This window comes from Podarcis gaigeae (assembly GCF_964106915.1).
Source record: "Podarcis gaigeae genome assembly, chromosome: 14".
Classification (NCBI taxonomy): Eukaryota; Metazoa; Chordata; class Lepidosauria; order Squamata; family Lacertidae; genus Podarcis; species Podarcis gaigeae.
The window spans coordinates 46,917,171-46,944,812 of record NC_139690.1 but is presented as its reverse complement, the minus strand read 5'-3'; the positions used below and the strand labels follow the sequence as shown (position 1 = coordinate 46,944,812).

The 27,642-nt window shown below is 45.8% G+C and overlaps 1 protein-coding gene across 3 annotated transcripts in view; it reads right to left on the bottom strand.

The window, feature by feature from the left end:
* The window catches only part of CACNA1H (calcium voltage-gated channel subunit alpha1 H), a 385,142-nt gene that overhangs the window by 54,532 nt on the left and 302,968 nt on the right, over positions 1-27,642 (bottom strand). For all 3 annotated transcript variants that reach the window (XM_083711204.1, XM_083711206.1, XM_083711205.1), the window contains exons 15-20: positions 10,495-10,585; positions 9,328-9,536; positions 5,922-6,359; positions 4,760-4,860; positions 2,819-2,942; positions 57-125 (exon numbers count right to left, since the gene is read on the bottom strand). In XM_083711204.1, the coding sequence (XP_083567330.1) occupies positions 57-125; positions 2,819-2,942; positions 4,760-4,860; positions 5,922-6,359; positions 9,328-9,536; positions 10,495-10,585 (1,032 nt within the window). The remainder of the gene's footprint in view (positions 1-56; positions 126-2,818; positions 2,943-4,759; positions 4,861-5,921; positions 6,360-9,327; positions 9,537-10,494; positions 10,586-27,642) is intronic.

The following is a 27,642-nucleotide window of genomic DNA, read 5'->3' as shown; positions in this document are numbered from 1 at the left end:
GACCAGGACCAAGCTCTGATGGTTTCTTTTCTGCATGCCTCCTGGTTCAGCTTTACCTTGACCATCATCTCGGCGACAAAGATGGCAGTGAAAATGTAGTTGGAGACGCTCAAGAATATTCGCTCCTGTAAAAAAATAATAATAATGGAGGTAGGGAGAAAAGGTATGAGCGAGTGGGCAGACTGCTCAATCCACAATGCCATGTGGTTACACTCGGGGCAGATATATATACAGTGGTACCTCGGTTCTCGAACATAATCTGTTCCAGAAGACCATTCGACTTCCAAAATGTTCAAAAACCAAGGTGCAAAGGGCTGGCTGCAAGTTCAATGGAGAAAATAGAAAAACACACAGCGGAAGTCATCTGACTTCCGAGGCGCATTTGAAAATGGAAACATTTACTTCTGGGTTTTTGGTGTTTGGGTTCCGAAATGTTCAGCTTCCGAGATGCTCGAAAACCGAGGTGCCTGTGTGTTTGTGTGTGTCACTTGATTATAAAAAAAGCTCCCTCAAAATGGTTTACAAAGAAGACAAAACAATAAAGTTATTGATAAGAGCATTGAGCAACACTAATTTAAGACTTTCAAAAAGGTAAAACAACAGTAGACTAAAAACTGATAAAAACTTGCATCGTCATTCTAAACTTTTTTTGGTGAGGGAAACCTGCTTCCGTGGCTTCTGATTGGCTGCAGGAGCTTCCTGCAGCCAATGAGAAGCCATGCTTTGGTTTTCGAACATTTTGGAAGTCGAACGGACTTTCGGAATGGATTCCATTCGGCTTCCAATGTACAACTGTAGAGATAGTTCCCCATCTGCATCTGTGTTGTATTTGTTTTTAGACATTTTGGTTGTTTTATCCTGTGCTCCCCCCCCCCAAAAAAATATTGTTTAGGCGTACTCTCATTTTGACTCAAGAAAATCACCATTTTATAGTTCAAATTGGGAAAAATAAATACAGTAAATGGACAAAAGTACAAAGATTCACAAAATGTCTAGGGGCATGCGCACCCCTGCGTCCCCTCAGAAAAAAGCACTGTATATATATTTCTACATCACTTGATTGTAGAAAAACCCCCTCAAAGTGGTTTGCAAAGACGACAAAACAATAAGAGCAATGAACAACACTAATTTAAGACTTTCAAAAAACAAGAGTGGACTGAAAACAGATTGAAACTTGCATCGGCATTCTAAACTTTTTTTGGGTGAGGGGAATGAAGTTTCATTGAGTTCAGCTGGGCTTCCTTTGTTTTAGGAAATTCTGCATAGGACTGAAGCTTTAGCCTACTTAAAAAACAAAACAAACTTTGCATAATGTAGTAACAGGGAAGGACAAATGCATAGCTTATTTAAGGATTGTTTTTAAATCCTGCTTTTCAGCTTAAAAAAAAAGCCCTTACAAATCAATGCAAACAAACCATTTTTTTTTTTGGCTGAATCCAGGCTTACAAAAGGTATGATGTGAAAGGGGAAAATGGATTTGGAGAGAGGAGGGCAGCCTGAACAATTCCTTCAGCAGCAGCATAACACGGCTGCTATATTCTGCCTCCGTGAGTGGTCGAGCCACCACATTATATGCCAGCTGCAGCTTCCAGACCAACCTCAAGGGCAGCCGCACAAAGAGCACATTGCAGTAGTCTAGTCTGTAGGGTACCAGAGCACAGGCCTTCTTCCCAGTCCTTGAACTATGCCCCTTGCTTGGCCAGACAGAGGATGGAGAGATAGATGTGTGGATGAGTGTGGAGAGAAGTCTGGCTTTTGAGAGGCTGGAATGTAGCCTATGGTACAGATAAGAATTAGCCACACCCTCTTTCCCCTACAGGCCACTCCCCCTTTTGCATCTGGCCCAACCCACTTCTGGTATGGCCTCAGAAGGCTTCCTATGAGGCAGGGCATCCCCTGGACTGAAAAAGCTTCACCCATATTTTCCAGGGATATCCCTGATTTAGAGAAGCCGTCCCGGTTTCTGATTTGATCCCTGAATGTCCCACTTTTCCTTAAAGGTAAAGGTGAAGGGACCCCTGACCATTAGGTCCAGTCGTGGCCAACTCTGGGGTTGCGGCGCTCATTTCGCTTTATTGGCCGAGGGAGCCGGCGTACAGCTTCTGGGCCATGTGGCCGGCGTGACTAAGCCGCTTCTGGCGAACCAGAGCAGCGCACGGAAACGCTGTTTACCTTCCCGCCAGAGTGGTACCTATTTATCCACTTGCACATTGACGTGCTTTCGAACTGCTAGGTGGGCAGGATCAGGGACCGAGCAACGGGAGCTCACCCCATCGCGGGGATTCGAACCACCGACCTTCTGATCGGCAAGTCCTAGGCTCCCTTCCACTTTTCCTTAAGATGCCCCTATTTTCATTGGAGAAATGTTGGAGGGTATGGAGTTATCTAACTCCTGAGCTGTCTGAAAGCAATCTTGTATAGGGAAGTTGTTGTTTTTTAAAAAATAATAATAATGTTTTATTATGTTTTTCTATATGTTGGAAGCTGCCAAGAGTGGCTGAGACAACCCAGTAAGATGCATAGGGTATAAATAGTAAAATTATCATTATGGAATGGGACGTCCCTATTTTCATTGGATAAATGTCAGAGGGTATGGAGGAGTGGGCGGGGATCATGGTGCTCATATGTTGTTAGGCTCCAACTCCCATCATTCCCAGCCAGCATGACCCAATGGTCAGGGATGATGGGACTTGTAGTCTTGGACAGCCACACGACCCTTCTCCCTCCTCCCTCCTTCCACTTAAAACTTTGTAGGCTGCAAAGTAAGTGGTTCTTAGCATCCAATCTCCCAGTGATTGGGGCACTTTCTGGTGCTCACCGTGCTGTTGGGGTCGATATCCGGCCTCTCCAACGCGATGGTGATGCAGTTGAGGAAGATGAAGACGAGAACGATGTGGTCAAACATCTTGTGCGCGATGACCTTCTGGCAGTTGGCCCGAAGCCTTGAAGATGAGAGCACAACTGCTTACCACTTTTGTTGTTTCTGAGCACAATTCAAAGTGTTGGTGCTGACCTTTAAAGCCCTATACAGCCTTAGTGCAGGATACCTGAAGGAACGTCTCCACCCCCATTGTTGTACCCGGACACTGAGGTCCAGCGCCGAGGGCCTTCTGACCATTCCCTCACTGCGAGAAGCCAAGTTACAGGGAACCAGGCAGAGGGTCTTCTTGGTAGTGGCACCCACCCTGTGGAATACCCTCCCACCAGATGTCAAAAAGAAAAACAACTATCTGACTTGTAGAAGACATTTAAAGTCAGCCCTGTTTAGGGAAGCTTTTAATGTTTGATGCATTACTGTATTTTAATATTTTGTTGAAAGCCCCCAGAGTGGCTGGGGAAACTCAGTCAGACGGGTGGGGTATAAATAATAAATTATTATTATTATTATTATTATTATTATCATCATCATCATTATTATTATTGCTCTTAGCAGCTGACGCCGCTCCTGAAATCCCAGTGCTAGCTCCCAGATCTCGTCCCCAAAAGGCCTCGCTCCATCATTTCCCTGCGCTTGTTTGTCCCAATATACCCTCGCCCATGACCCTTGTTCCATCACTCAGAATCTATGCTTTTCTTCCTCGCCGCCCCTTATAACCGGAACCTACCTGCCAAGTCCCACAGATCTCCTGCTCCCTTCAGAGACATTCTCCCTTGCTGCCCCCTATGCCTGGAACTGAGCCCCTATGGGGTTGCCCACGCTTCTGTTTGTCCTGCTCAGGGCTGTGCAAAGCTGGTAATAGCCCCAGGCTGGGTGGGAAGTGTAGGCTCCACTTTAATAATCTTTAGCAAAGGGCACCCCTTTGCCTCTAACAGGGAGACACAGAGTAGGCCCATGCCAATGCTAAACTATGGAACTCCCTCCCACAAGAAGTAGGGATGGCCAGCAATCCTGGTGGCTTTTTAAAGCTATGTAAAACTAGCGGCTGTCAGGAAAACACCTGAATCCCAAGCGACAAGACTTCTAAACATTTCAATTTCACTTGGAAAATCTGCAACTGCTTCCTGATTCCCCCCTCTCCCCTGATTTTATGTATTTACATACTGTAGCCTAAATGGCCATTGCCCAGTATACCTGAAGGATCCTCTCCACCCCCATCGTTCAGCCCGGACACTGAGGTCCAGCGCTGAGAGCCTTCTGGCAGTTCCCTCACTGCGAGAAGTAAGGTTACAGGGAACCAGGCAGAGGGCCTTCTCAGTGGTGGCACCCGCCCTGTGGAATGCCCTCCCATCAGATGTCAAGGAAATAAGCAACCATCTGACTTTTAAAAGACATCTGAAGGCAGCCCTGTTTAGGGAAGTTTTTAGTGCTTGGTGTTTTATCGCTTTTTCTTTTTATAATTATAATTCTGTTGAGAGCCACCCAGAGTGCTGGGGAAACCCAGCCAGATGGGTGGGGTATTAATAATAATAATAATAATAATAATAATAATAATAATAATAATAATAATTTGTCTCTGGTCATTGAAGTCTAAATAAATCATATGCCCCTTTTGGTTAGATAACCTATGGTCGCCTTTTGTCCTCGTTCCCCCCCCCGCCTTTTAATGAACTTACGTATTTTTATATTATGTACCTTTCATATGGGGTTAGCCATTGGTAGTTAGAACAGATGAAATTAATGAAGATGACTAACTTAGGTCCGCCAGTTTCAATGAACCTAATGGGGATAGTGTCTGATTATGGCCTGTTGACTGTAAATAAGTTATATTTGGATTTGGAGCATGAAGAGATTCTCCCATCCCTGCTGAGGCGCTCTTACCGATTCTGAGGTGAAAACAAATAGAGTGACCAGTCCTCATGAGTCTTGCACCACTCTGGCTTGTAGGGCTCCAGGGCCTTACGAATTCTGTAGCAGTAACTCTGGACGGAAGACAAGACTTTTATTATATCATTCCTTTAAGCAGCCTGGAGCTCTTTGGAGGAAAGGCAGAATATAAATGAAACGAGAAAATAAGGCATTTCCCAACCTTTCACATTTGACGCCCACTTTCTTGAGTGAAGGGCGCAGCTGTCAGCTGAGCTGGGCATTGGCTGAGGGCCCCAAGGCCTCAAAAGGACCCCTTCATCGATCTGATCCAGTCGAACGGCCCATCTCCATCCCTCCTGCCTGGACCCTACATGGCTGTTTTGGTGTGGGTCCTGAATCTAGCAGACCAGGCTGTGGATCAATGAAGTCTACAGATCTATAAAGACTACATCAGGGTGGTCCAACTCTTCATACCAAGTGGGTTGTGACAGTACTTCATGGAGGTAAAGGTAAAGGATCCCTGGACAATTAGGTCCAGTCAAAGGCGACTATGGGGTTGCGGTTCTCATCTCGCTTTCAGGCCGAGGGAGCTGGTGTTTGTCCACAGACAGCTTTCCGGGTCATGTGGTCAGCATGAATAAACCACTTCTGGTGCAATGGAACACCATGACGAGAGCCAGAGTGCACGGAAACACTATTTACCTTCCCGCTGCAATGGTACCCATTTATCTACTCGCACTGGTGTGCTTTCGAAGTGCTGGGTTGGCAGGAGCTGGGACAGAGCAACGGGAAATCACCCTGTCGCAGGGATCCGAACCGCCGACCTTCCGATCGGCAAGCCCAAAGGCTCAGTGGTTTAGACATGGAGGGTGATTGGCAAGGCCAGATCCTGATTAGCTTTGCAAATGTGCTAGCAGTTTTATTGCTGCACCACTGGGGTACGAATGAAATAAGCCAGCCATTCTCAACCTGGGGTCCCCAGATATTGTTGGACTACAACTCCCATCATCTCTAGGTGGGCAGGACCAGTGGTCAAGGATGGTAGGATTTGTAGTCCAACAACCTTTGGGGACCCCAAGTTGTAAGTAAATAATAAAATAGACACTCCTTGTGTACATTAAGGGCTACTGGCGAGGAAGGAGGTCCTGCCTTCTGTTCGCCGGTTCTGACTTACGTCCTCCATGTCGTCATCATAGTCGAGCGTGTCATCCTTGTGCCCATCTACGTGCAGGTAGAACTCGCTGGGCACGTGGAGCATCTTGCCATTGCAGTCCTGGTACTCGGCGGGCAGCATCGCCACAGGGCTGATGCTCAAGGGATGGTGGCGCACCCCGGGGACATGGAGGAGTTCGGGCATCTCCAGGGCGCCTCTGCAGTCCAGAGACTCCGCCCGGCGGTGCAAGGGGGGGCGGCTGACGGCGCTGAGCTTGGCATCCTCCGCCTCATCGTCGGTGCTGCCTTTTCCTTCTCCCGAGAGCAGGGACTCGCGCTCCCCGCACTGACTCTTCTTCTTCAGGCTGGGAGCCCGCCCGAGGCTGTTCCAGCTGGACCGGCGGCTGCCCCAGTTGCTGCTGGTGCCCCAGTTGGCGCAGGGCGAGCTGCGGAGGCTGGACTGAGAGAGGGCGGGGAGCAGGTCAGAGCTGCCAGGAGAAAGGGCTGGGGGGCCTGGCATCCTCCAGGTGGACTCCAGCACCCATCAGCCCCTACTAGCATGTACAGGGATTACTGTATTTTTCGCTCTATAAGACACACTTTTCCCCTCCTAAAAAGTAAGGGGAAATGTGTGTGCGTCTTATGGAGTGAAGGCAGGCTGCGCGGCTATCCCAGAAGCCAGAACAGTGAGAGGGATGGCTCCGCAGCGCTCCCTCTTGCTGTTCTAGCTTCATGGCTTAGTCGTGCGAAACCTCTTCAGGGCACGGGGAGCCTTCATCCCGCTGCCCTGAGGAGGCTTTGCGCGGCTATCCCTGGCTTTTGCGGGAAGTGGGGGAAGGTGCAGAGGGCAGCCCCTCAGTCCCTTCCCCCACCTCCCAGAAAAGCCCCCAAGAGCCGCACTCTCTTTAAAGAGCCTCGCGGAGCATGTGTGCGGCTCTTGGGGGCTTCTCCCTCCTTGGGGAAAAGCCTGCAAGCGCCGCACACACGCTCCTCGCGGCTCGTGAAAGGGAGCGCTGAGCAGAGCCTGGGATGCATGCAGGCTCTGCTCAGCGCTCCCTTTAAATAATATTTTTTTCCTTGCATTCCACCTCTAAAAACTAGGTGCATCTTATGGAGCAAAAAATACGGTACAGTGGTGCCTCGCAAGACGAAATTAATTCATTCCGCGAGTCTCTTTGTCTTGCGGTTTTTTCGTCTTGCGAAGCACGGCTATTAGCGGCTTAGCGGCTATTAGTGGCTTAGCGGCTTTAAGAAAAAGGAAAAAAAGTCGCAAGAACTCGCAAGACGTTTCGTCTTGCAAAGCAAGCCCATAGGGAAATTCGTCTAGCGAAGCGACGCAAAAACCGAAAAACCCTTTTGTCTAGCGAGCTTTTCGTCTTGCGAGACATTCGTCTTGCGGGGCACCACTGTATGTGTGTCCGGTGATAGATTGAGGGCCACAGTTTCCCCACCCCTGGCCAGAAGAAGGCAAGCAACCCAGGGCAAGTCGGGGCAGGGGACGCCATCATGGCAAGTAGCCAACGACAACCTGGCCGTGAGCCATGGACGATAAGGCTATTCCACGGAGGGAAAGGTTGTTGTTGGCCACTAGTCATGATGGCGATGGTCCACCTCTGAAGGCCATCTTCTGGGTGTGACAACTGGGAAGAGCGCAGTTGTGCTCAGACTTGCTGCTTGGCCACATCCTGTGGAAACAGGGTGGAAGGAAGAAATTAAGAACAGGCTGCAGGATCAGGCCAGTGGCCCATCTTGTCCAGCATCCTGTTCTCACAGCGGCCAACCAGATGCCTCTTTGGGGAAACCTGCAAGCACAAGAGCCCTCTTCTCTTCTGTGGTTTGCAGAAGCTGGTTTTCAGAAGTATTGCTTGCTCCAACTTTGGAGGTACAGCATAGACATCAGGGTTAGTAGCCATTCATAGAAGTGCCCTCCATAAGTCTGGCTTACTAAACCCTACAGTTAGCTGGCTTACCAATGACAGGATGTCTGTGCTTTTGTGAATGACTGCAGTTAATGATGTAGTGATGTCTTTTTTCTGCTTTTCCATTCCCCCCCCTCCCGACTTCCCTATTCACAACCTCCCCACCTGCTGAGTTCTACAAGGGCAAGAGCATATCGCACCGATCCTGACCCTACCGCACTGGCTGCCAATTAGCTTCTGGGCCCAATTCAAAGTGCTAGTTTTGACCTACAAAGCCTTAAATGGCTCAGGACCGACCATGATACCACAAGGACCGCCTCTTCCCATATGAAGGGCCTTCTTTGTTTGCTTCCTCCATGTGAGGTCCAGAGGATGGCAGCGCAATAACAGGCCTTCTCTGTGGTGGCTCCCTGTTGTGGAATGATCTCCCCAGGGAGTCTCACCTGGCGCCTTTACGATACATCTTTAGGCACCAGGAGAAAACGTGCCTCTTCAACCAGGCCTTTGGCTGACTGATATCCTATAGCCTTTTAATCGTGTCTTTGGGAAGGGGAATGTATTGTTTTGCTCTTTTGTTTTTAATTATCTCCTTGTGTTTTTATCTTATGATGAAGGGGTGGTGGTCTATAAATCTAATAGGTAACGGTAAAGGGACCCCTGACCATTAGGTCCAGTCGTGGCCGACTCTGGGGTTGCGGCGCTCATCTCGCTTTATTGGCTGAGGGAGCCGGCGTACAGCTTCCAGGCCATGTGGCCAGCATGACTAAGCCACTTCTGGCGAACCAGAGCAGCATAGGGAAACGCCGTTTACCTTCCCGCCGGAATGGTACCTATTTATCTACTTGCACTTTGACATGCTTTCGAACTGCTAAGTTGGCAAGAGCAGGGACCGAGCAACGGGAGCTCACCCCGTCGCGGGGATTCGAACTGCGACCTTCTGATTGGCAAGTCCTAGGCTCTGCGGTTTAACCCACAGCGCCACCCGCGTCCCTATAAATCTAATAAAAATAGCTAAATAAAACACTGACACTGAGGAGGAGGTGGTGGAAGCCAACAGGTGCAGTCGGTGTTGGTTGTAAGTTAGAAGACAGGTAGGGGGTGCTGGCAGAGGGCAGTCTGAGCTTGGTGGGGCAGTGCCCCATTTGCCATAAAGGACCAGCCTCCACTGGGTAAAATTTACATTCATTGCTCCACCCACTTTTGCCTCTACCCCTGCCCACCACTTGCATGCGGCCCCTGGACAGCTGCCCAGAAGGGAATTTGGCCCCCTGCGCTGAAAAATGTTCCCCACCACAGGAATAGCTCTGTTCGGTGTCACCATCCAGCAAACCTCCCTCCATAGGTGAGAAGGACCCCCTTGCCAATCTCTGTGCCCAGGTTGGTGGATATGAGGAGAGGCAATCCATCAAAAGCTGGGGGTCCCGAGTACTTTGTGTGCCCAGTTGCAAAGTAGCCTCCACCCGCCCTGCTCTGCCCAAATGTCAGCTACCAGCAACACTTGTAAAATACCAAGGACTTTTGGTCGAAGCTCAGCGGGTCAATTGAGGCGTTGCTCCCTCTTCTGGAGTCCGCAAAGGGGTAGACGGCGTCCATGTGCGGGGAACACTTTGGGGTGGGCATGGGCGTGGCAGCAGTGCGCATGATGATCGGCGGGGGCATGCTCCCCTTGCCCTCCAGGTGGCCATTGGGGGTGACGGCGAGAGAGTACATCTTCAGCTCTGGAAGAGGGAAAAGCTCTTGTCAAGGGCATGGACAGAGCGGTCAAATTCTCAGCAGGTATCTCAGTATGACAGCTGCTGGGGATGTACAATGCTATTCTGACTTATAGCTGGATACTTGAAGCACCTGGCCCGAAAGCAGCATTGAAAACTTTCTCAGTTGGATTGCCCCACCCTAAAAGAGAACCACCAAGGATCTAGACATCATGAAGACCTGACGTTCTTTTCCTCGCAAAGTGCTTTTCTCCAATGACAGCTAATGCCTTCTCCAGCAATCAATGGCGGAAGCAAACAGGCTCCCATTTCCCAACGGCTCTGTGTTTGTAATTTGAATCAGCTGGAGAACAGAACTCATAATGTCCTGAAATGTCCTCTGTAGGACTTTTAATTTTTCATTGCTTTGTCGGCTGCTTGGTTTTGTGATACACAATCGCACTTTGCCTGTACAGTGGAACCTCGGTTGTCGAACGTAATCCATTCCGGAAGACCGTTCGACTTCTGAAACGTTTGACAACCAAGGCGCAATTGCTGGTTAGCAAAATCCATTGAAAAAACGGAGAAACACGCCTCGACTTCTGAGGCGAGTTCCAAAACGGAAGCATTCACTTCTGGGTTGTCGGCATTTGAAAGCTGAAATGTTTGACTTCCAAAGTGTTTGACAACTGAGGTTCCACTGTATGTCATTTTTTGGAATTTTAAAAATCGAATGTTATCATATTTATATTGCTTTTACATAAACCGCTTACAGGATTTTTATGACGGTGAAAGGTAGAAATCTGGGGTGGGGGTTTTCATACAAAGCTGATAGGGAACCCCCCTGGGGTGTTTGTAAGTTAGAAGGCAGGCAGGTGAGCGTGGGGCTGGCTGGCTGAGGGCACACTAGGTTGGGTTGGGCAGTACCTCGATCACCTCAATGGACCTGTAGGCGCCCCACCGTGGGAATGGCATCCCAGCTTACCAGAAGCACGGAGTTCCTTCAGCTTCTCAATCTCTTCCTCAAAGTTGATGGATGTCTTGTCCTCATCGGTGTCGGATCTGTTGGCATCACCCTGTTGGAGGGAAAGTTGGGTGGGTGAAGAGAAACAGAATTAATTTGCAATGCTGAATTCAGCAGTGGCTGGCACCTATAAGAGACTGCTAAGATGCAAGGCAGGAGGCCAACAGCAGGTGGCGCAAGTGTCCATGAAAGGTCGGAGCCAGGAAGGTAAAATTGCTGAAAGGTGCATATAGCATTCTGCTAGAGTGGGAAACAAAAGATGAGGTGAAATCAGTTATGATTAAATGGGCACAAGATATAGGTCATAATATAATGTTTGAAGATTGGGAAAGATTGTGGAAAACTGATTTAAAATTCACAGACTGTTCCTTACTGAAAGAAAATTATATGAAAATGATGTATAGATGGTATATAACACCAGTACAGATAGCAAGAATGTATAAAACTGGCTCAAATATATGTTGGAAATGTAAGGAAAAAGAAGGGACTTTTTATCATATGTGATGGGATTGTAGGGAAATTAAAAAATTCTGGGAAATGATATATAATGAGTTGAAGAAAATGTTCCAATTAACATTTGTAAAAAAAGCCTGAAGCATTTCTGTTAGGGATTGTAGGAAAAGACCCGCCAAGGAAAATGAAGAATATATTTATGTATGTGACAATGGCGGCAAGAGTCTTAATAGCACAGGGATGGAAGAATGAAGAAACCCCTACAAAAGAACAGTGGCAAGAAAAATTGATGGACTCTGTAAAACTGGCAAAATTGATACATAAACTACGGGACAAGGTCAACTGTGACTTTAAAGAAGTCCAACTGATTCTAGTTTTTTTTTTTTTTTTCATTTTAAAATTTTATTGGTATCCTTATATATACATTATTTCCAAATTTCAACCTTTCGCATACATTTAGGACTTCCTTCGACGTCGTTGAACCTTCATTCGTGTTTAAATCTTAGATACACATTTCAAATTACACATTGCCATTCATACCCCTTTGATACATTATTTCTATTAAGCAATACTTATTAGTTCTTTACAGAGCCTCTTTGAATCCCACAAGCGTTGTTTTTACCATACATTTGTTCTCCAGATATCCTATGAATTTCCCCCAGTCTTCAATAAATTTTTGATCTTTTAGGAACCTTATTTTCCCTGTTAACTTATCCAACTCAGCATATTCTATCAGTTTTCCTCTCCAATCTGCCACCGTTGGGGTTTCTTCTTGTTTCCACCTCTGGGCTACTACTATTCTGGCTGCCGTCACCGCATACTGAAAGAATTTGTGGTCCTTTCTCCTAATGTCTTTTCCCATAATACATAGTAGGAATGCTTCTGGTTTTTTAACAAAGGTATAACCTAAGATCTTTTTCAATTCATTATATATTTCCTCCCAGAAACTTTTAACCTTTTTACACTCCCACCATAGATGGTAAAATGTCCCTTCCTTTTGATTGCATTTCCAGCATTTGTTGTCTATCTTATACATCTTGGCCAGTTTAACGGGCGTCATATACCACCTGTACTGCATCTTCATGATATTTTCCTTCAGTAACGAACAGGCCGTAAATTTTATATTCTCCCTCCAGAGTTTTTCCCAATCTTCCATTTGAATGTTATACCCGAAGTCCCTAGCCCATTGTACCATCACTGACTTCACCTCCTCATCCTTTGTGTGCCACTCTAATAAGATTTTATACATTTTGGAGAGGTTTTTATATTCACTATTTATTATCTCTTTTTGAAATATAGATTCTTTCTCCTCATATCCCCTTTCCTTCACCTCTGTTTTAAACATCTCGTTTATCTGAAAATAGTGAAGCCAGCCCTGTGTGAGCGCTTTTACCTGGTCGTATGGTTTGATTTTCCATTTACCCCCTTCGTTAATGACCATCTCCCTGTACTTCCCCCACTCTTCTTCCGTATTAACTTTCTTAACACTTGTTAACTCCTGCGGGGATAGCCAGTGTGGTATTCTCGGCTCCAGTATGTTTTTATATCTGTCCCAGACCTCTATTAGTGGACCCTTAAAAATATGACAGCTGAAACCCTTATGCACCCTCTTTTTGTCCGTCCATAAATACGCATGCCACCCAAATTTGTTATTGTACCCTTCCAAATCTAATAACCCTCTGTTCTCCAACTTAACCCATTCTTTTAACCAGCACAAACAGGATGCTTCGTAGTACAATCTCATGTCAGGAAGGGCAAAGCCCCCTCTTTCTGTTGTGTCGGTTAGCAACTTAAATTTAATTCTGGGCTTCTTCCCTTCCCAAACGTATCTAGAGATCGCTCTTTGCCATTCTCTAAAATTTTTGGATCCTTTTAGTATGGGTAATGTTTGGAACAGAAATAACAGTTTGGGTAGCAGCATCATTTTCACCATGGATATTCTTCCCCAGAATGATAATTTCATTCTGGCCCAGACCTCCAGATCTTTTTTAATTTTATTCCAAACCGGGATGTAATTGTTTTGATATAAGTCAATATTTTTGTTGGTAATCCAGATTCCCAAATACTTTATCTTTTTAACAACCTCAATTTCAGTTTGTTGTTGCACTGTTGCCACCGTATCCTGATCCATGTTTTTGACAATCATTTTTGTCTTACTCTTATTCAATTTAAAACCTGCGAGCTTCCCAAATTCTTCCATCTCATTCAGGATCGCCCTTATACTTTCTATAGGTTCTTCCACCGTAAGAACAACATCATCCGCGTAGGCTTTGACTTTATACTCATTTGAACCTAATGTTACCCCTTTGATTTTCTTATTTTGTCGTATTGCGTTCAATAGTACCTCCAACACCACTATGAAGAGCAGCGGCGAGAGCGGGCAGCCCTGCCTTGTTCCCTTACATATATTTATCTCCTCAGTGATGACATTGTTGACTATCAGCCTCGCCTTCTGCTCTGTGTAAATCGCCTTGATGCCGTTTAAAAACTCTTGTCCCACATCCCTTACTTCCAGATTTTTTAACATGAAGTCCCAAGTTACATTATCGAAGGCTTTCTCCGCGTCTATGAAAATTAGGCTAGCTGGTTTGTCGTGTCTATCTGATAAATATTCAATAAGATTAATTATACATCTTGTGTTGTTTCTTATTAGCCTACCCGGGAGAAAGCCCGTCTGGTCTTCATGTATCGTCCTTATTAATATCTTTTTTAGTCTTTTGGCTAAAATGCCAGCAAAAATCTTATAGTCCGTATTCAATAAGGAGATGGGTCTATAATTCTTGACTTGGGTTAGGTCCAAATCTTGTTTTGGGATGATGGTAATAAAGGCCTCTTTCCATGATCTGGGCATATCTCTTTCTTTTAAGATGTTGTTCATTACTTCCATAAGCGGAATCATCAATGTGTCTTTCATTTCTTTATAGTAGCTCGGTGTAAACCCGTCTGGACCCGGGGCCTTCCCTCTTTTCAGTTCTCTAATCATTTCTTCCACCTCTATTCTACAGATTGGGGCGTTTAGTTGTTCTTTCTGCTCAGATGACATCTTCTTCACCATCTTTTCTTTTAAGTATCTGTCTATTTTTTTCTTATTATTCCTTTCCTTGTGTCGGTATAGTTGCTCATAGAATTCTAAAAAACCTTTTCTAATTTCTTTCGGATCAGTTGTTTCTTCATCATTTATTAGTATTTTATTGAATGTATTTTGTTCTTTCCTCTTTTTAACTTGCCACGCGAGCCATTTACCTGACTTATTGGCAAATTCAAAGTTTTTTTGTCTTAACCTTTTTATGTTCCACTCGACCTCCTTATTTATCATCATTGCAAATTGCGTTTGAAGGGACTTTATTTCCAGCATTATATTTACATTATTCGGTTCTGTGATCAATTTCTGCTCATTATCCATAATCTGTCTCAGAATTTCTTTTGACCTCTTTTCCTTATTCTTTTTTTTCAGAACATTTTGCTGGATAAAAAGACCCCTCGTTACCGCTTTACTCGCGTCCCATACCACACTTGATTTCACCCCTTTATCTGAATTGTCTAGGAAGTATTCCCCTAGTTTTTTCCGGATTCTATCGACAAATTTTTGATCATCCCATAGATTATCATTTAATCTCCATCTGAACGTTCGTTCTTCTGTCCCCTTCATTTCCATTTCAATTGGGTTGTGATCTGATAGTACTTTGGCCTGGATTTCAATTTTTTTTATTCTTGGTGTCAATTCGTTCGATATCCATATTTGGTCTATTCTTGAAAATGATTGGTTCGGTTCTGAGTGATATGTGAACTGTTTCTCTAGAGGGTGTTTTAATCTCCAGATATCGATAAGGTTACAGTTTTCAATCAGTGTGAAAAATGTCTTAGGTAGCTTCCCTTCTCTATTCTTAGAGTTTCTTAGTCTGTCCATCTCAATTGAGGTCACATCATTCAAATCTCCCATTATTATAATTTTTTGGTCCATGTATTCAAATAATTTTTCTTCCAGTGAGCTAAAGAATTCTGTTTTATTCCCATTAGGGGCATAGATCCCCACTATTATCAATGCTTCACCTTGCCATTTGATACGAACCGCGATCACTCTTCCTTCCTCATCCTTAAATAGTTGGTGTGCCTCGATTTTGTTTTTAATGTATAGTACTACTCCCCTTTTCTTCTCTTTATCTGAGGAGATGAATTCGTTCCCTAGCCTCTTATTGATCAGAATTTTCCTATGTTTCTTTGCGACATGCGTTTCTTGTAAACATGTAATATCTAGATTTTTCTTTTTTAAAATGCGTTCAATACAATTCCGTTTTTTCTTATCATTCATCCCATTCACATTCCAACTCCATAGTTTTAAAGTCATCTTTATTAATTTCAAATTTTTAGCCTAAGATCCTTCTATTCCTTCTTCTTCTTCGTTTTCTTCCTCTTCGTCTGTCTTTCTTTCGTTCTGTTCTTCCTCTTCTACCGGCTCTGAGTCTTCCCTCCGTCTGATTCCGCCTTCGGCTCCTTTCGGCTCCTCCTCTCCTTGTTGCAGTTCTTTATATCTTCTTGTAAACTTTCCTATTTCCTCCGGACTAGTCAGTCTTCTTTTGACTCCTTTGTAAAAGAAAGTAACACCTTCCGGAAATTCCCAGCGGAAGTCTATTCTATTTTTTTTGAGCAAGTGCACCAGTGGTTTATACGATTCTCTTCGTTTCAATAATCTTATTGGAATATCTTTAAATATGATTATGTAATTTCCGTCAATGTAGAGTCTCTTCTCTCTATTTCTTTGCAAAATCAGATTTCTCATCTCTTTGTCTTTGAATGTGACTAAACAGTCACCTGGATATTTCTTTGCTTTCTTTGCTTTAATTTTCATTCTGTATGCATTTTGTATTGCTCCTGCCACCTCCTCCTCCGTTAGTTCTAACCACTGTGCCATTTCCTTTGTTAGTCTTTCTTTTATATTTTCATTTAGTAATTCCGGAATCTGTCTCAGCCTTAAGTTCGCTTCTCTTTGTTTAAGTTCATTCATCGCGATAGAGTCTTTTAATTCTTCCTGTTTTTTATATAGGTCTACTATCTCATCTTTCATTTTATCTTCTTCCCGTCTCATTTCTTTCATTTCCTGTTTGGTCTTTTTAAACCCCTCATCCACTCTTTTTGATACCTCCTTAATCTGACCTTTAAGTTCACTTACTGTCTCTTCAATCTTTTTATCCATTTTTCCAATTTTATTGTCTACCTGCTCTAATTTTGTCTCTAAATTTTTCTCGCTTTGTTTTATTTCTGCGAACATTCTCAATATTTCTGTTCTAAATTCTGTTTCTTGTTTTGAGGCTTTCCTATCTGTTGGGGTACCCCCCTCCGGTCCTTTTTTTTGATTATATGCCATTATCGCAGTTCTTTGGGGGTCAGGTTGTGGCCTGTCTAATCTGATGTTTCTATGTTTTAGGGCTTCTGCCCTTACTTCAAACACAGTCTTAAGTTAGTACCGAAACCCCTTAATCAATATCACATTGGCCATCACAATCAGAGGAAAGGAGATACAGCCCCAAGTGAATAAATCGGAGAATTACGTTAACCAAACAGAAAACTAAATCACAAATAAGTGTAGGGAATAGCCCAGTCCGTTCACCGTTCCCCGCTGCTTAGTATGCTTGATATACTTGACTTCTGTCCTTTTCCCCCCCAAATCTCAGGGTGGGTTAGTTGGCCGTTTTTAATCGAAAGTGTTCAGTCTATAAGCTTCTTGCCCCCACTCGGGCTAATCCAACCGATATCTCGATGTCCGTGAATTCAGTTTGCGAGTTGATAACCCATACTGTCCTAATATTGATAAGCTGGGGAGTGAGTCAGAGTTGTAAGGGGCTACTCAGAATGTCACAAATGAAAGAAGGATTTGACTGTCAGTATTGATATCGATTTGAATGACCTAAGCTATTTTGAGATGGTCCGTACCTACTTCGTAAGCATTTATGTTGGAAGTATCTAAAGCTCAGTCCTGCAAGGAGGGAGGCTACTCTCCGAGGCTGACACCGGCCCGAAGGCTCAGAGGAGAGTAATAAAGTGGCCCTAATGTGGTCATAAAATAGTGCAGTGTACTACTAGGCGCACCCCTCCATGGGAATCCGTCTGTCCCGTCTGTTTGCCGCGTCAACCAAAGTTTCTTAGTTAGCTTCCCGGGCGGGGGGTAGCAACCCCGCGGGGGTCTGATAAGCTGCGACGTAACCTCTCCAACAACTGAGCCGGTATGTTTGTAGTACCCGGTATCCCCGTATTTAACGCTTTTTTGAGTCGTTTAGTGCAACCTCCACGGCGCCTCTCCTTGCCTCCCCTCTTAAGATGGCGTCGGAGCGTCTTCTCACTCTCTCGCTGCTTTAACTTTCCGGAAAATATTCTAGCTCCAATCCTTTCTATTTTTCCGTTTCTTCGGTTACCCTGCCGGCTGGGATTTCTTTTCTATCACCCCTCTTTTCTGCTCCCTCTTAACTTTCTCCCTTACCAAGAAAGGAGTTTCTTTTTTCCTTTTAAACTATAGCTACCCGAGGGAGACGGAAACAGTATCCGCTGGCGGTAACTTACTTTCTCTTTAAGCTCTGCTCGCAACACTGCGTCTTTTTCCGCTGAAGTCAAACCAACGCAGAACTCGAACTTTCTCCCCTTTTTTTACCCGGAGACTTCCTTTATTTTGTTTTATTCAGTTCGCTGTCTGTTTTATATGTCCGGGTCTCTTCGTATTGAGAGCAAAGCGCTATCCCTTGCAGGCTCGGGGCTTCGCTAAATCGCCGTTAAATCGCCGCTGTAATGGCTGCCCGACTGCCTGCCGCCCGCACCGTCGTACTCTTCACCTTTTTTTCAAAGGCTACCTGACGACAGAGCGATCGGCTGTCTGGCACTGCCGGGTACCTGGACCTCTAGACACCCACCAGAGGCTTGGTTGGAGGTTCTGGCGCCCTCAAATCCTCCAAAAACTGGCGAAAAAGCTGGGGTTACCTCCGCAGGAAGAACCCTCGCCTGCATTAGGTTCCGCGCTCCACCGGAACTGATTCTAGTTTTATCTCCATCCTCTTTTCTACAAGGGCAACTGTGAGATGGAAGAGAAGGAGGAAGCTGACAGCCAAGATGGCAGACAAGTGGCCCCTGGCTTAGATGGGAATGTGGCCATTGGACTGAGCACAGTTCCCCACCACCCTGTTTTGGACACTGGATTTAATGGCCTTGCACTGCCTCCTTTAGATGGCCATTTGTATGACTTCAGTTCTGAAGGTCAGCATTAAGCATTTTCTTGTACCTCTCCATGCAGCCATTCCATACAGGTGATGTGTGGGGGAGGGAGAGGAGAGAATACTCTGAGCATGCACAGTTTTGGATGGTAAACTCACTTAAATCATAGTGCAAGCGGGGGCTACAGGAAGAAGCGATTGGCCTATGAGGAAAGGTTGCAGTGTCTGGAGGTTTTTAGTTTAAGTAACAGGCAACATCTTAAAAAGCAGAGACATCAACTTGCTGACCAAGGTCTGTATAGTTTAAGCTATGGTTTTCCCAGTAGTGATGTATGGAAGTGAGAGCTGGACCATAAAGAAGGCTGATCGCCGAAGAATTGATGCTTTTGAATTATGGTGCTAGAGGAGACGCTTGAGAGTCCCATGGACTGCAAGAAGATCAAATCTATCCATACTCAAGGAAATCAGCCCTGAATCAGATCCTGAAGCTGAGGCTCCAATACTTTGGCCACCTCATGAGAAGAGACTCCCTGGAAAAGACCCTGATGTTGGGAAAGGTGGAGGGCACAAGGAGAAGGGGACGACAGAGGACGAGATGGTTGGATAGTGTTCTTGAAGCTACAAACATGAGTCTGACCAAACTGCGGGAGGCAGTGGAAGACAGGAGTGCCTGGCCTGCTCTGGTCCATGGGGTCACGAAGAGTCGGACACGACTAAACAACTAAACAACAAGAGGCAACATGGTGGATGTTTATAAAACTAAGCATGTCATGTAAAAAGAAGATTGAGAAAAGTTTTTCTTGCTGACTAGAACTCCGGCGAAACTGAATGTTAGAAGAATTGGGACAAATAAAATAAAGGATGCCTTCATGCATAGTGCAGTTTATCCAGTAGGATCTCCGTGTGTTCTGAAGAAAAGGGAGTTTGTTTCTGCTAGCCTTGGGACTAAACATTTTCTTGGGATCAAGAACCATTTTGTTGCTAGAAAGGATAATATATACATTTTTCTAAATGCCAAAGCAATAAGATGAGCTTCTGTTACTAGGCGGTGGCCTGCCAGCAGCCTCCTGACTAGAAAACGTTTCTAAGAATAATCCTCCAACACTGGAAAAGCCATGCGTGGAAAACTGGATACAAGAACTCCTGCGTTTAGCAAGCCATGAGAAAACCCTGCTCTATAAACTGCATGAAAATACTAGCTTCCAAGAGATTTGGAGTGCATTTTTGGAACTCTCCACGTCACACAATGCCCACAACTAGGAGAACTGGGAGGCTCAATGCAGGGATGGAAATGTCTGCATATTAAGCGTTTTTAATCTGCGCTGTGAGCTAAACCTTATCAGAGCCAGTGAACCTGGACACTGGATGACACACCAAACTACTAGAAGTCGGAAATCAAAATGCTGTAACAAAACAACAACAACAACAACAACAACAACGGGCTCAAGGACTTAAAAGACGATTAGACAAATTCATGGATGTAATGGGAGAGGATTTACCCCAGCAAATTATTTGTCAAAATTACAAATACCCAAATACAGACGGTCATTTACCCTCGCTAGATTCAACGTGCTGCCATCTGCATTATTGCAGGGTAGATTCGAGGGTAAACCATACGTGGAACGAGTCTGCCCCTGCGGCTTGGTGGAGGTAGAAACTGTCTCTCATGTCTTGTTACACTGTTGTTTCTACGGGGACATACGCTCGGTATTTATCACTCCTGTTATATAAAAATCTCCAAAGGGGTCCAAACTCCAATGTCTAAAACTCCTGGTAGAGGACAAGGATCTAGAGATCACGCTAAGGGTGGCCAAATTCTGTGCGACTACCATAAAACTCAGGCAACAAGCTGTGCTACCAAAATGATTTAAGGTTTTAAATGACAACTTTAGGTTATATTTTAGTGATCAAGATTTAATGTATATTTTTTTAACTGCCGTTATATCTGAATTGTCTCTGTTAAACCAAATTGCAATTCAATGTGTTCCTGTTGTGTTTTACGATTTTTCTGATATTGTAAGTGAGCCGGAACTGGTCTGTGACTATAATAATAAAATTCATTCATTCATTCATGGATGAAAAAGCCCATGGGGGCTCTGCAATACCTCCACTATTGGAGGGAGCAATGCTTCTGAAAACCAGTTGCTGGAAGACACAGGAGGGGAGTCTGCGTGTTCTCATTCACAGAGAGCACGTGTTGCGGTGGGGTCTGGAAGGCCACTCCTCTGTTGCTGGGCGGGTTAGTTTGGATGACCATCTGCAGTGATTGGGCGGTTGGGTTGTTGGGCAAATTTTGGTGCTGCCATTTTGGGGGTTGGACCAAAGGTTATAAATTGAAGTCAAGCAGCTCTGATTGGGTACTTCTGCTGTGTGCACCGGATCACCCGCCCAACCTCCTTAATTTTAGGAATCTTGGTAAGCCTGCCATGGGGTCGTCTGCTTTGGAGCGGGGGCCTGATAGGAATTTTGTCCATTTGGCTGATTGGCTGGTGCCATTTGGTTTTCGCCTACTGCGTAGCAAATTGTCACAACTTGTAAGGTTGCGGTTAGGCATTGGTTAAAAAATTGGTTGGTGGAGGGGTAAGGATTGGCGGTGCCTGCCCCTCCAATGCTGCTGCAGAAAGGGAATTCCGTTAAAGGAATCCAGGGGCTTGCCATTCTATTGTCCGTACCCCTGAAGGCGGCTTAGGGCCGTGCAAGCCCCAGGGAGCGTGACGGGAGAGCTCCATGCTCTCCCCAATATTGTTTTCCCTTACTGGCTTTTGCTGGAATCCGGAGGTCAGTTCTGTCCCTAGGTGTGGGGACAGATAGTCATAACCAATGCCTAAGCAACCACTCACATTTATGTATTATGTTGTGGCCAAAATTATGCCAAAAACCTTTAAAAAAAATATATGTGTGAAGCGTGAATCATTTGGGGGTGGATTGGAGGACCTCGACACGCAACAGCCTTGACCAAAGGTGTCCTGGGCTTTGAAGACACTCGAAGAGGAGGTTAAGGGGTGATATGATAGCCATTGCTTTTGAATTATGGTGCTGGAGGAGACTCTTGAGAGTCCCATGGACTGCAAGAAGATCAAACCTCTCCATTCTGAAGGAAATCAGCCCTGAGTGCTCACTGGAAGGACAGATTGTGAAGCTGAGGCTCCAATACTTTGGCCACCTCATGAGAAGAGAAGACTCCCTGGAGAAGACCCTGATGTTGGGAAAGATGGAGGGCACAAGGAGAAGGGGGCGACAGAGGACGAGATGGTTGGATAGTGTTTTCGATGTTACCAGCATGAGTTTGAACAAACTGCGGGAGGCAGTGGAGGACAGAGGTGCCTGGCGTTCTCTGGTCCATGGGGTCACGAAGAGTCGGACACGACTAAACGACTAAACAACAACAATGATAGCCATGTTCAAATATAAAAAAGGATGTCACATAGAGGAGGGAGAAAGGTTGTTTTTTGCTGCTCCAGAGAAGCGGACACGGAGCAATGGATCCAAACTACAAGAAAGAAGATTCCACCTAAACATTAGGAAGAACTTCCTGACAGTAAGAGCTGTTCGACAGTGGAATTTGCTGCCAAGGAGTGTGGTGGAGTCTCCTTCTTTGGAGGTCTTTAAGCAGAGGCTTGACAACCATATGTCAGGAGTGCTCTGATGGTGTTTCCTGCTTGGCAGGGGGTTGGGCTCGATGGCCCTTGTGGTCTCTTCCAACTCTATGATTCTATGATTCTATGAACTCAGGAGGCAAGGGAGAAACATGCTAGGACGATGGCACTCTTGGCAAATCCACACAGTGATCAACTCCCGCCAGGAAACCAATGTCCCCACTGTGGAAGGACGTGTGGATCCAGAATTGGCCTCCACAGCCACCTATGGACTCATTGTTAAAATCGTGTTTATGGAAGACAATCTTACTCAGCTACGAGGGATCGCCAAAAGAAGAAGCAGGTTCCCACAAGCATTTAGTTGGCTGCTGTGAGAACAGGATGCTGGACTAGAGGGCCATTGGCCTGATCCAGGAAGCTAATCTTATGTTTTATGTGTTGGCAAGCAGCCAAGGAATCGGGGCAATTGGCAGGCCCCCACCTGGCTCCAGCCCACTGGCTGGTGTGCCGGACAATCTCCAGTCGTTGTTGCAGCATCTGCGACCCACAGCTTCAAAAGCTGGAGCATCTCAGCAGAGATAACGCACAAAACAGAAGTGGCAGGAGCATAGCTGTCAACTTACAGATTTGAAAATAAGGGACCAGCAGCCTTGAAAATAAGGGATCAGCAGCCAAAATAAGGGATTTTTCAAGCACAGGTATGTTCAACTTCTGAGCCGCCCCAAGCCAGAGCCAGAAAGCCCAGCCAGCAGCCAAACGAAGCCTCAAGCCTCAAGGAAAACCACTCTCATCTCTCTGCTGGGAAGCGCTGAGCAAAGGTGAGTCCCCAGGCAACGCAGCCGATTTGATCAGGACAAGGCATGCAAGCTCCACCCCCCAGTCGTTCTTAGACTTCTTATTACGCAGCCAAACAACACATTTGGAGCCTTCCTCCTCCCTGGCCGGCAGGGAGGGAGGGAGAGGAGCTGCTTCCTTTGAAACCTGGGAAATTTAAGGGACATCATCAATAAGGGACAGCAGCGGGACATGGCACTGGGATAAGGGACTGTCCCGCCAAATAAGGGACGCTTGACAGCTATGGGCAGGAGAGGTAGTGTAAGCGTATTTACAAGCAGTTTATTCGGCAAACAGCAGGACAAAAGGAAACATGTCTGATCCCTTTCGTCTCCAAATCAAGACAGCATAAGCAAAAGCTATACACAAACGGAAGTTCCCAGCAAGCTGTACTGGAGTGTAAACAGACATGTGACACACAACAATCATGCCTGTTCCTTAAGGTGGAACGGAATATCCCAACATTATGATGGGCAGAAGGAAGGAGGGGAGCTGGGAGGCAGTGGGGGTGGGGTGGGGAGGGTATCAGCCAGTGGCTGATTTTTTTTTTTTGGGGGGGTCAACTTTCCTATGCACAATCTGTACTTGACCTCTTTTGCAACGTTTTATTTTGAAATCTTTTAAGATAATATTTGAGTTTCCTGTTAATTACGTTGCTTCGAACTTGTACTTTATAATTTCACTTCCTCCAGTAATGTTTTCTTCTGGCTTGTTTCATTTGATGATTTAATGTGGGTTGTAAACAGCTTTGATACCCCCCCCTAAAAATATATGGCACTGTAGAAATGAAATGAAAAATAATAATGAATAATAACCCCGTTCAACCAAAATCTGCTTCGTTGCCGCCGATCAGTTTCAGACCCCTCACCCTGGTTATGAAATTTAGATTCAAGGGAGGGAGCACACAGAATATACACGCAGAACTGCCTCTAGATTCAGCTTGTTCAATCTTCCTTCTGAATGAAGCTAAAGGAAGAGGGAGAACAGATGGCTTTGGCACTTTTTTCCCTGGAAATCTTTTGTGCTACCAAATGAATAATTCAGGTTTTTTTTTTAGGGGAAAAAACTTTTATGTACATTTAAATCACAGCCTGTAACAGCTCCAATAGGAGCCATTAGCCGCCAGCAACAAAGCACATCCCCCTTTCCCCTTTCTTTCTGGGTCTATAATTACATATTTATGGAGAACCTCATGCAAGGCCGCCAATTCCCAGCTTTGTATATGCACACCATTAACACAGACAGGAAATTGGAGGATCTGGAAGAGAGTCCTTCAGCTTACGCAATACATTATTTTGCTGAATGAAATTAATGCATCACAATTCTTTTTCTTTGCCTCCTCTAAGAAGTGGGGTAGGAGAAGGAAGCTCAGGTTCTGAGTTAGCATGTCTGATGTCAGGGTTAGGGAACCAGTGGCTACCCAGATGCTGCAGGATGCAAGACTGACGATCAGGAACAACAGGAGTTGCAAAGCAGCAACATCTGGATGGCACGACGTTGGCCAGTCCCGGAAGATGACAGACAGCTGTGTGAGTTTGCTCTCAGTCATGAGCTTCATGGCTCAGCAGAAGTTTGAACCTGAGTCTCTCTGGCCTAGGTGGTTTAAAAGGGGGTAACCCTTGAAACACGATCCAGGACCAGTCCAGAACCCGGAGGTTCTGCTAGGAGTCAGTCCGACAGGGCCGAGGCAGGACACGAGGCAGGAAACCAGGCTAGGTCAGGCGCAGGGTCTCAGGCAGGTTCTGGCAAACAGCAATGTTGCTCCCACAACCTGGGGCAGGGTCCGACAGCCTTTTATCTCTGTCGGGGTAATGGCCGGTCCTGATCCCCTGGTGACTCACCTCCCTGTCTCGCCCAAAGGCGAGCACTCCTCCTGCGAGTACTCAGGTCTCTCCTTCTCTCAGACCTTAGTCTCTGCAGCTCGGGAGATGTTGGTGGGTTACTAGACCCAGAGGCCTCCTCAGCCTCCCCTGACCCAACTGGTAGTGGAGCAGCTGTAAGTGATGGCCCAGCTGAAGGCAACGAGGTCATCCCCGCATCTGGAGCCAGGGCAGGCTCAGGCCCCTGACTCGGCCCAGCTGGTGCTTGTTGCAGGGGAACCTGTGCAGACTGGGGCTCTTCAGAATCAGGCCCCAGACTAGGTTCAGATGCCACCTGAGGCAAAGAATCCAGTGTGGACTGAGACTCCTCTGGTTTTGAGTCCGAGCCCGAGTCCCAGGCCATCACGCTAGGTATGGATCAGACTCCGTCGGGAGGTTGTGGACTCATTGGGAGTTATGAAGCAGGTGTTGGGTAGCCACCTGTCATGTATGATCTAGTTGAGATTCCTGCATTGCAGGGGGATTCAATTAGATGATCCTCTGGGTTCTATGACACACCATTGGTGGGAGGCAGAAGTAGGCAACAAATGTGATTTTTACATCTTTGTGTAATTTTTAAAATGAAATTCACCCCAGTTCACATTTTAACACAAACCTACCTATTTCACGCTTCCCCAAACTGTATGTGAACTGAAACATAGCTTTCCTTCAAAACTCACATTCCAACCCCCCCCCTTGAATTTTGTGGTGCAACTGTGTGAATTTTGTGTCGTCAAATGTGTTCAGAAAGGCATCCTCAGCGCCGGATTTAGGTTTGATGAGGCCCTAAGCTCCTGAAGGTAATGGGGCCTTTTCTATGTCCAGCTGTCCTTGGTCAACAACAATTTGTCACTGTTTATTTTTGTGTTGAATATATGCTATATGGTGATTTATGGACCTAATGGGTATCTAAAGCCATATGCACATAACAAAATATGTAGTTTATCAAAGTAATTGTTGAATTGAAACCAATGAAATTTTAGGGAGCAGGCTAGCAGGAGAGGCCCATTACTTACATCATAGGAGCCTATACAACACAAAACACTGTTGCTGTATGTAGGTTTCATCTTATTTGTTTTTTATCTTATATTTTGGAAATTTACATCCAGTTTTTCGCCCTTTAATTTTTTTGGGGGCCCTCCAGAGAGTGGGGCCCTAAGCTATAGCTTGTTTAGCTTATACATAAATCCCGCACTGGGCATCCTATAGGGGAAAGTGTGCATCACTGCTTTTAATGCCATGAGGAACAGTGACAGGTGTGACCCACTATGGAAATGTCAACCAGTCATTTTGGGCTACCTGCTAACTAAGGAGCCGTCAGCCAGAAACCCCGGTAAGAAATGCCTCCATCTATGTTCCCCAGGTTCTGCAGCCATCTTTCTCCCTCCCCACCCTCGAATAAAATTTGGACACCAACCCATTTGGCCAATGCCAAATGTCCAGCATGATTCTTCCTTCCACCCATGCTGCTGATGGAGGCTAAATTCACATTTTAAGACCCTTCGCTGCCCTCTCGTCATCGCCCTCCTGGATGCTCAGATGCAATTGACCAGTCCAGTGCCTGCCTGGCAACCAGCCCTTTCTTAGATGTGTCCATCAATTCCAGTCAAAGAGTTTGGTGCCAAAACTGATGTGCCAGAGAACAGGCGGGTGACTGGAGACAAATAGAGCCAATACACAGCTGCTGGTATGGCAGAACTGTCCAATTATATATATATATATATATCATTATTATTTAGGAAAAGCCAGCCATTGTAGAAATGCAAATGGAAGCTGTGAGTGACAGCTAGGGCCACCCTCTTCCCAGAAAATCTGGGCTACTTTCCCAAATATATGTTTGTATATCCAACCTCTGCCCCCACCCATCTCTGATGTGAACACAGCTGAGGACCAGATTTCAGCATAAGCTCCAGCGCTGGCTCAGAAGACACTCTGGCCAAGAGCTGGACATTAATTCAAAATGGATTTAAACTCAGCTTAATGGCTACTAGCCATGGTGGGGTTTTCTCCTTCCACTGTCAGTAGTGCTTCTGAGTATCAGTTGCTCTTCGACTCAGGTCCTGCTTGCAGCCTTCTGCATCCAGAGCAGCTGTCTACCAGCTCCATCTGGTATGCAGGTTGAGTCCCTACCTGTGTCAGGAGTTCAGCCTACGCTCAAGTAGGACCCTGGTAGAGACACATGCCCGACTGGCATGTTCTCTTCCTCCTGGTCAATCGTTCGGGAGCTTCAAAAGCTTTCTTCTGCCTGAACATCACAGCGACCGATGCCAACCGACACTGACGCACTTAGGGATCCGCAGAGTTTGCACATCATGCGTGACAGACCTCAGCAACTCAGCATTTTGGCTAATCTACTTTATTTACATATAAACACACACGGAGCACTGCAACATGGCTCCCTCTCTCTCTAGCATCAGACAGCAAAGAGCAAAAGAACAAAAGAACAAAGGACAATAGTCCCACTTCACGGAACACAGCAACACAAACATCCTGTCTCTGTCACTTCCCACTCTGTGGAGTCAAAACATACCACATCATGTGAAAGACAACAATCCCATGACTGCAATCATAGACCAGGAATTCTAACAACCTGCCCGCAGACTGTCTCACCAGAGTGGTGCATGCTCTGGTTATCTCCCGCTTGGGGCTTGCTCTATGTGGGGCTACCTTTGAAGGTAACTTGGAAACTACAAATAATCCAGAATGTGGCAGCTAGACTGGTGGCTGGGAGGGGCCACCGAGACCACATAACACTGGTCCTGAAAGACCTACATTGGCTCCCAATATGTTTCCAAGCACAATTCAAAGTGTTAGTGCTGATCTTTCAAGCCCTAAATGTCCTTGGCCCTGTAGACCTGAAGGAGCATCTCCACCCCCATCATTCAGCCTGGTCACTGAGGTCCAGCTTCAAGGGCCTTCTGGCGGTTCCCTCCCTGCAAGATGTGAGGTTACAGGGAACCAGGCAGAGGGCCTTCTCAGTGGTGGTGCCTGCCCTATAGAAGGCCCTCCCATCAGATGTCAAGGAAATAAACAACTATCTGACTTTTAGAAGACACCTGAAGGCAGCCCTGTTTAGGGAAGTTTTTAATGTTTGAGGTCTTACTGGGTTTTAATTTGTTGGAAGCTGCCCGGAGTGGCTGGGGCAACACCTAAATAATGTTTTTGGAACTCCCC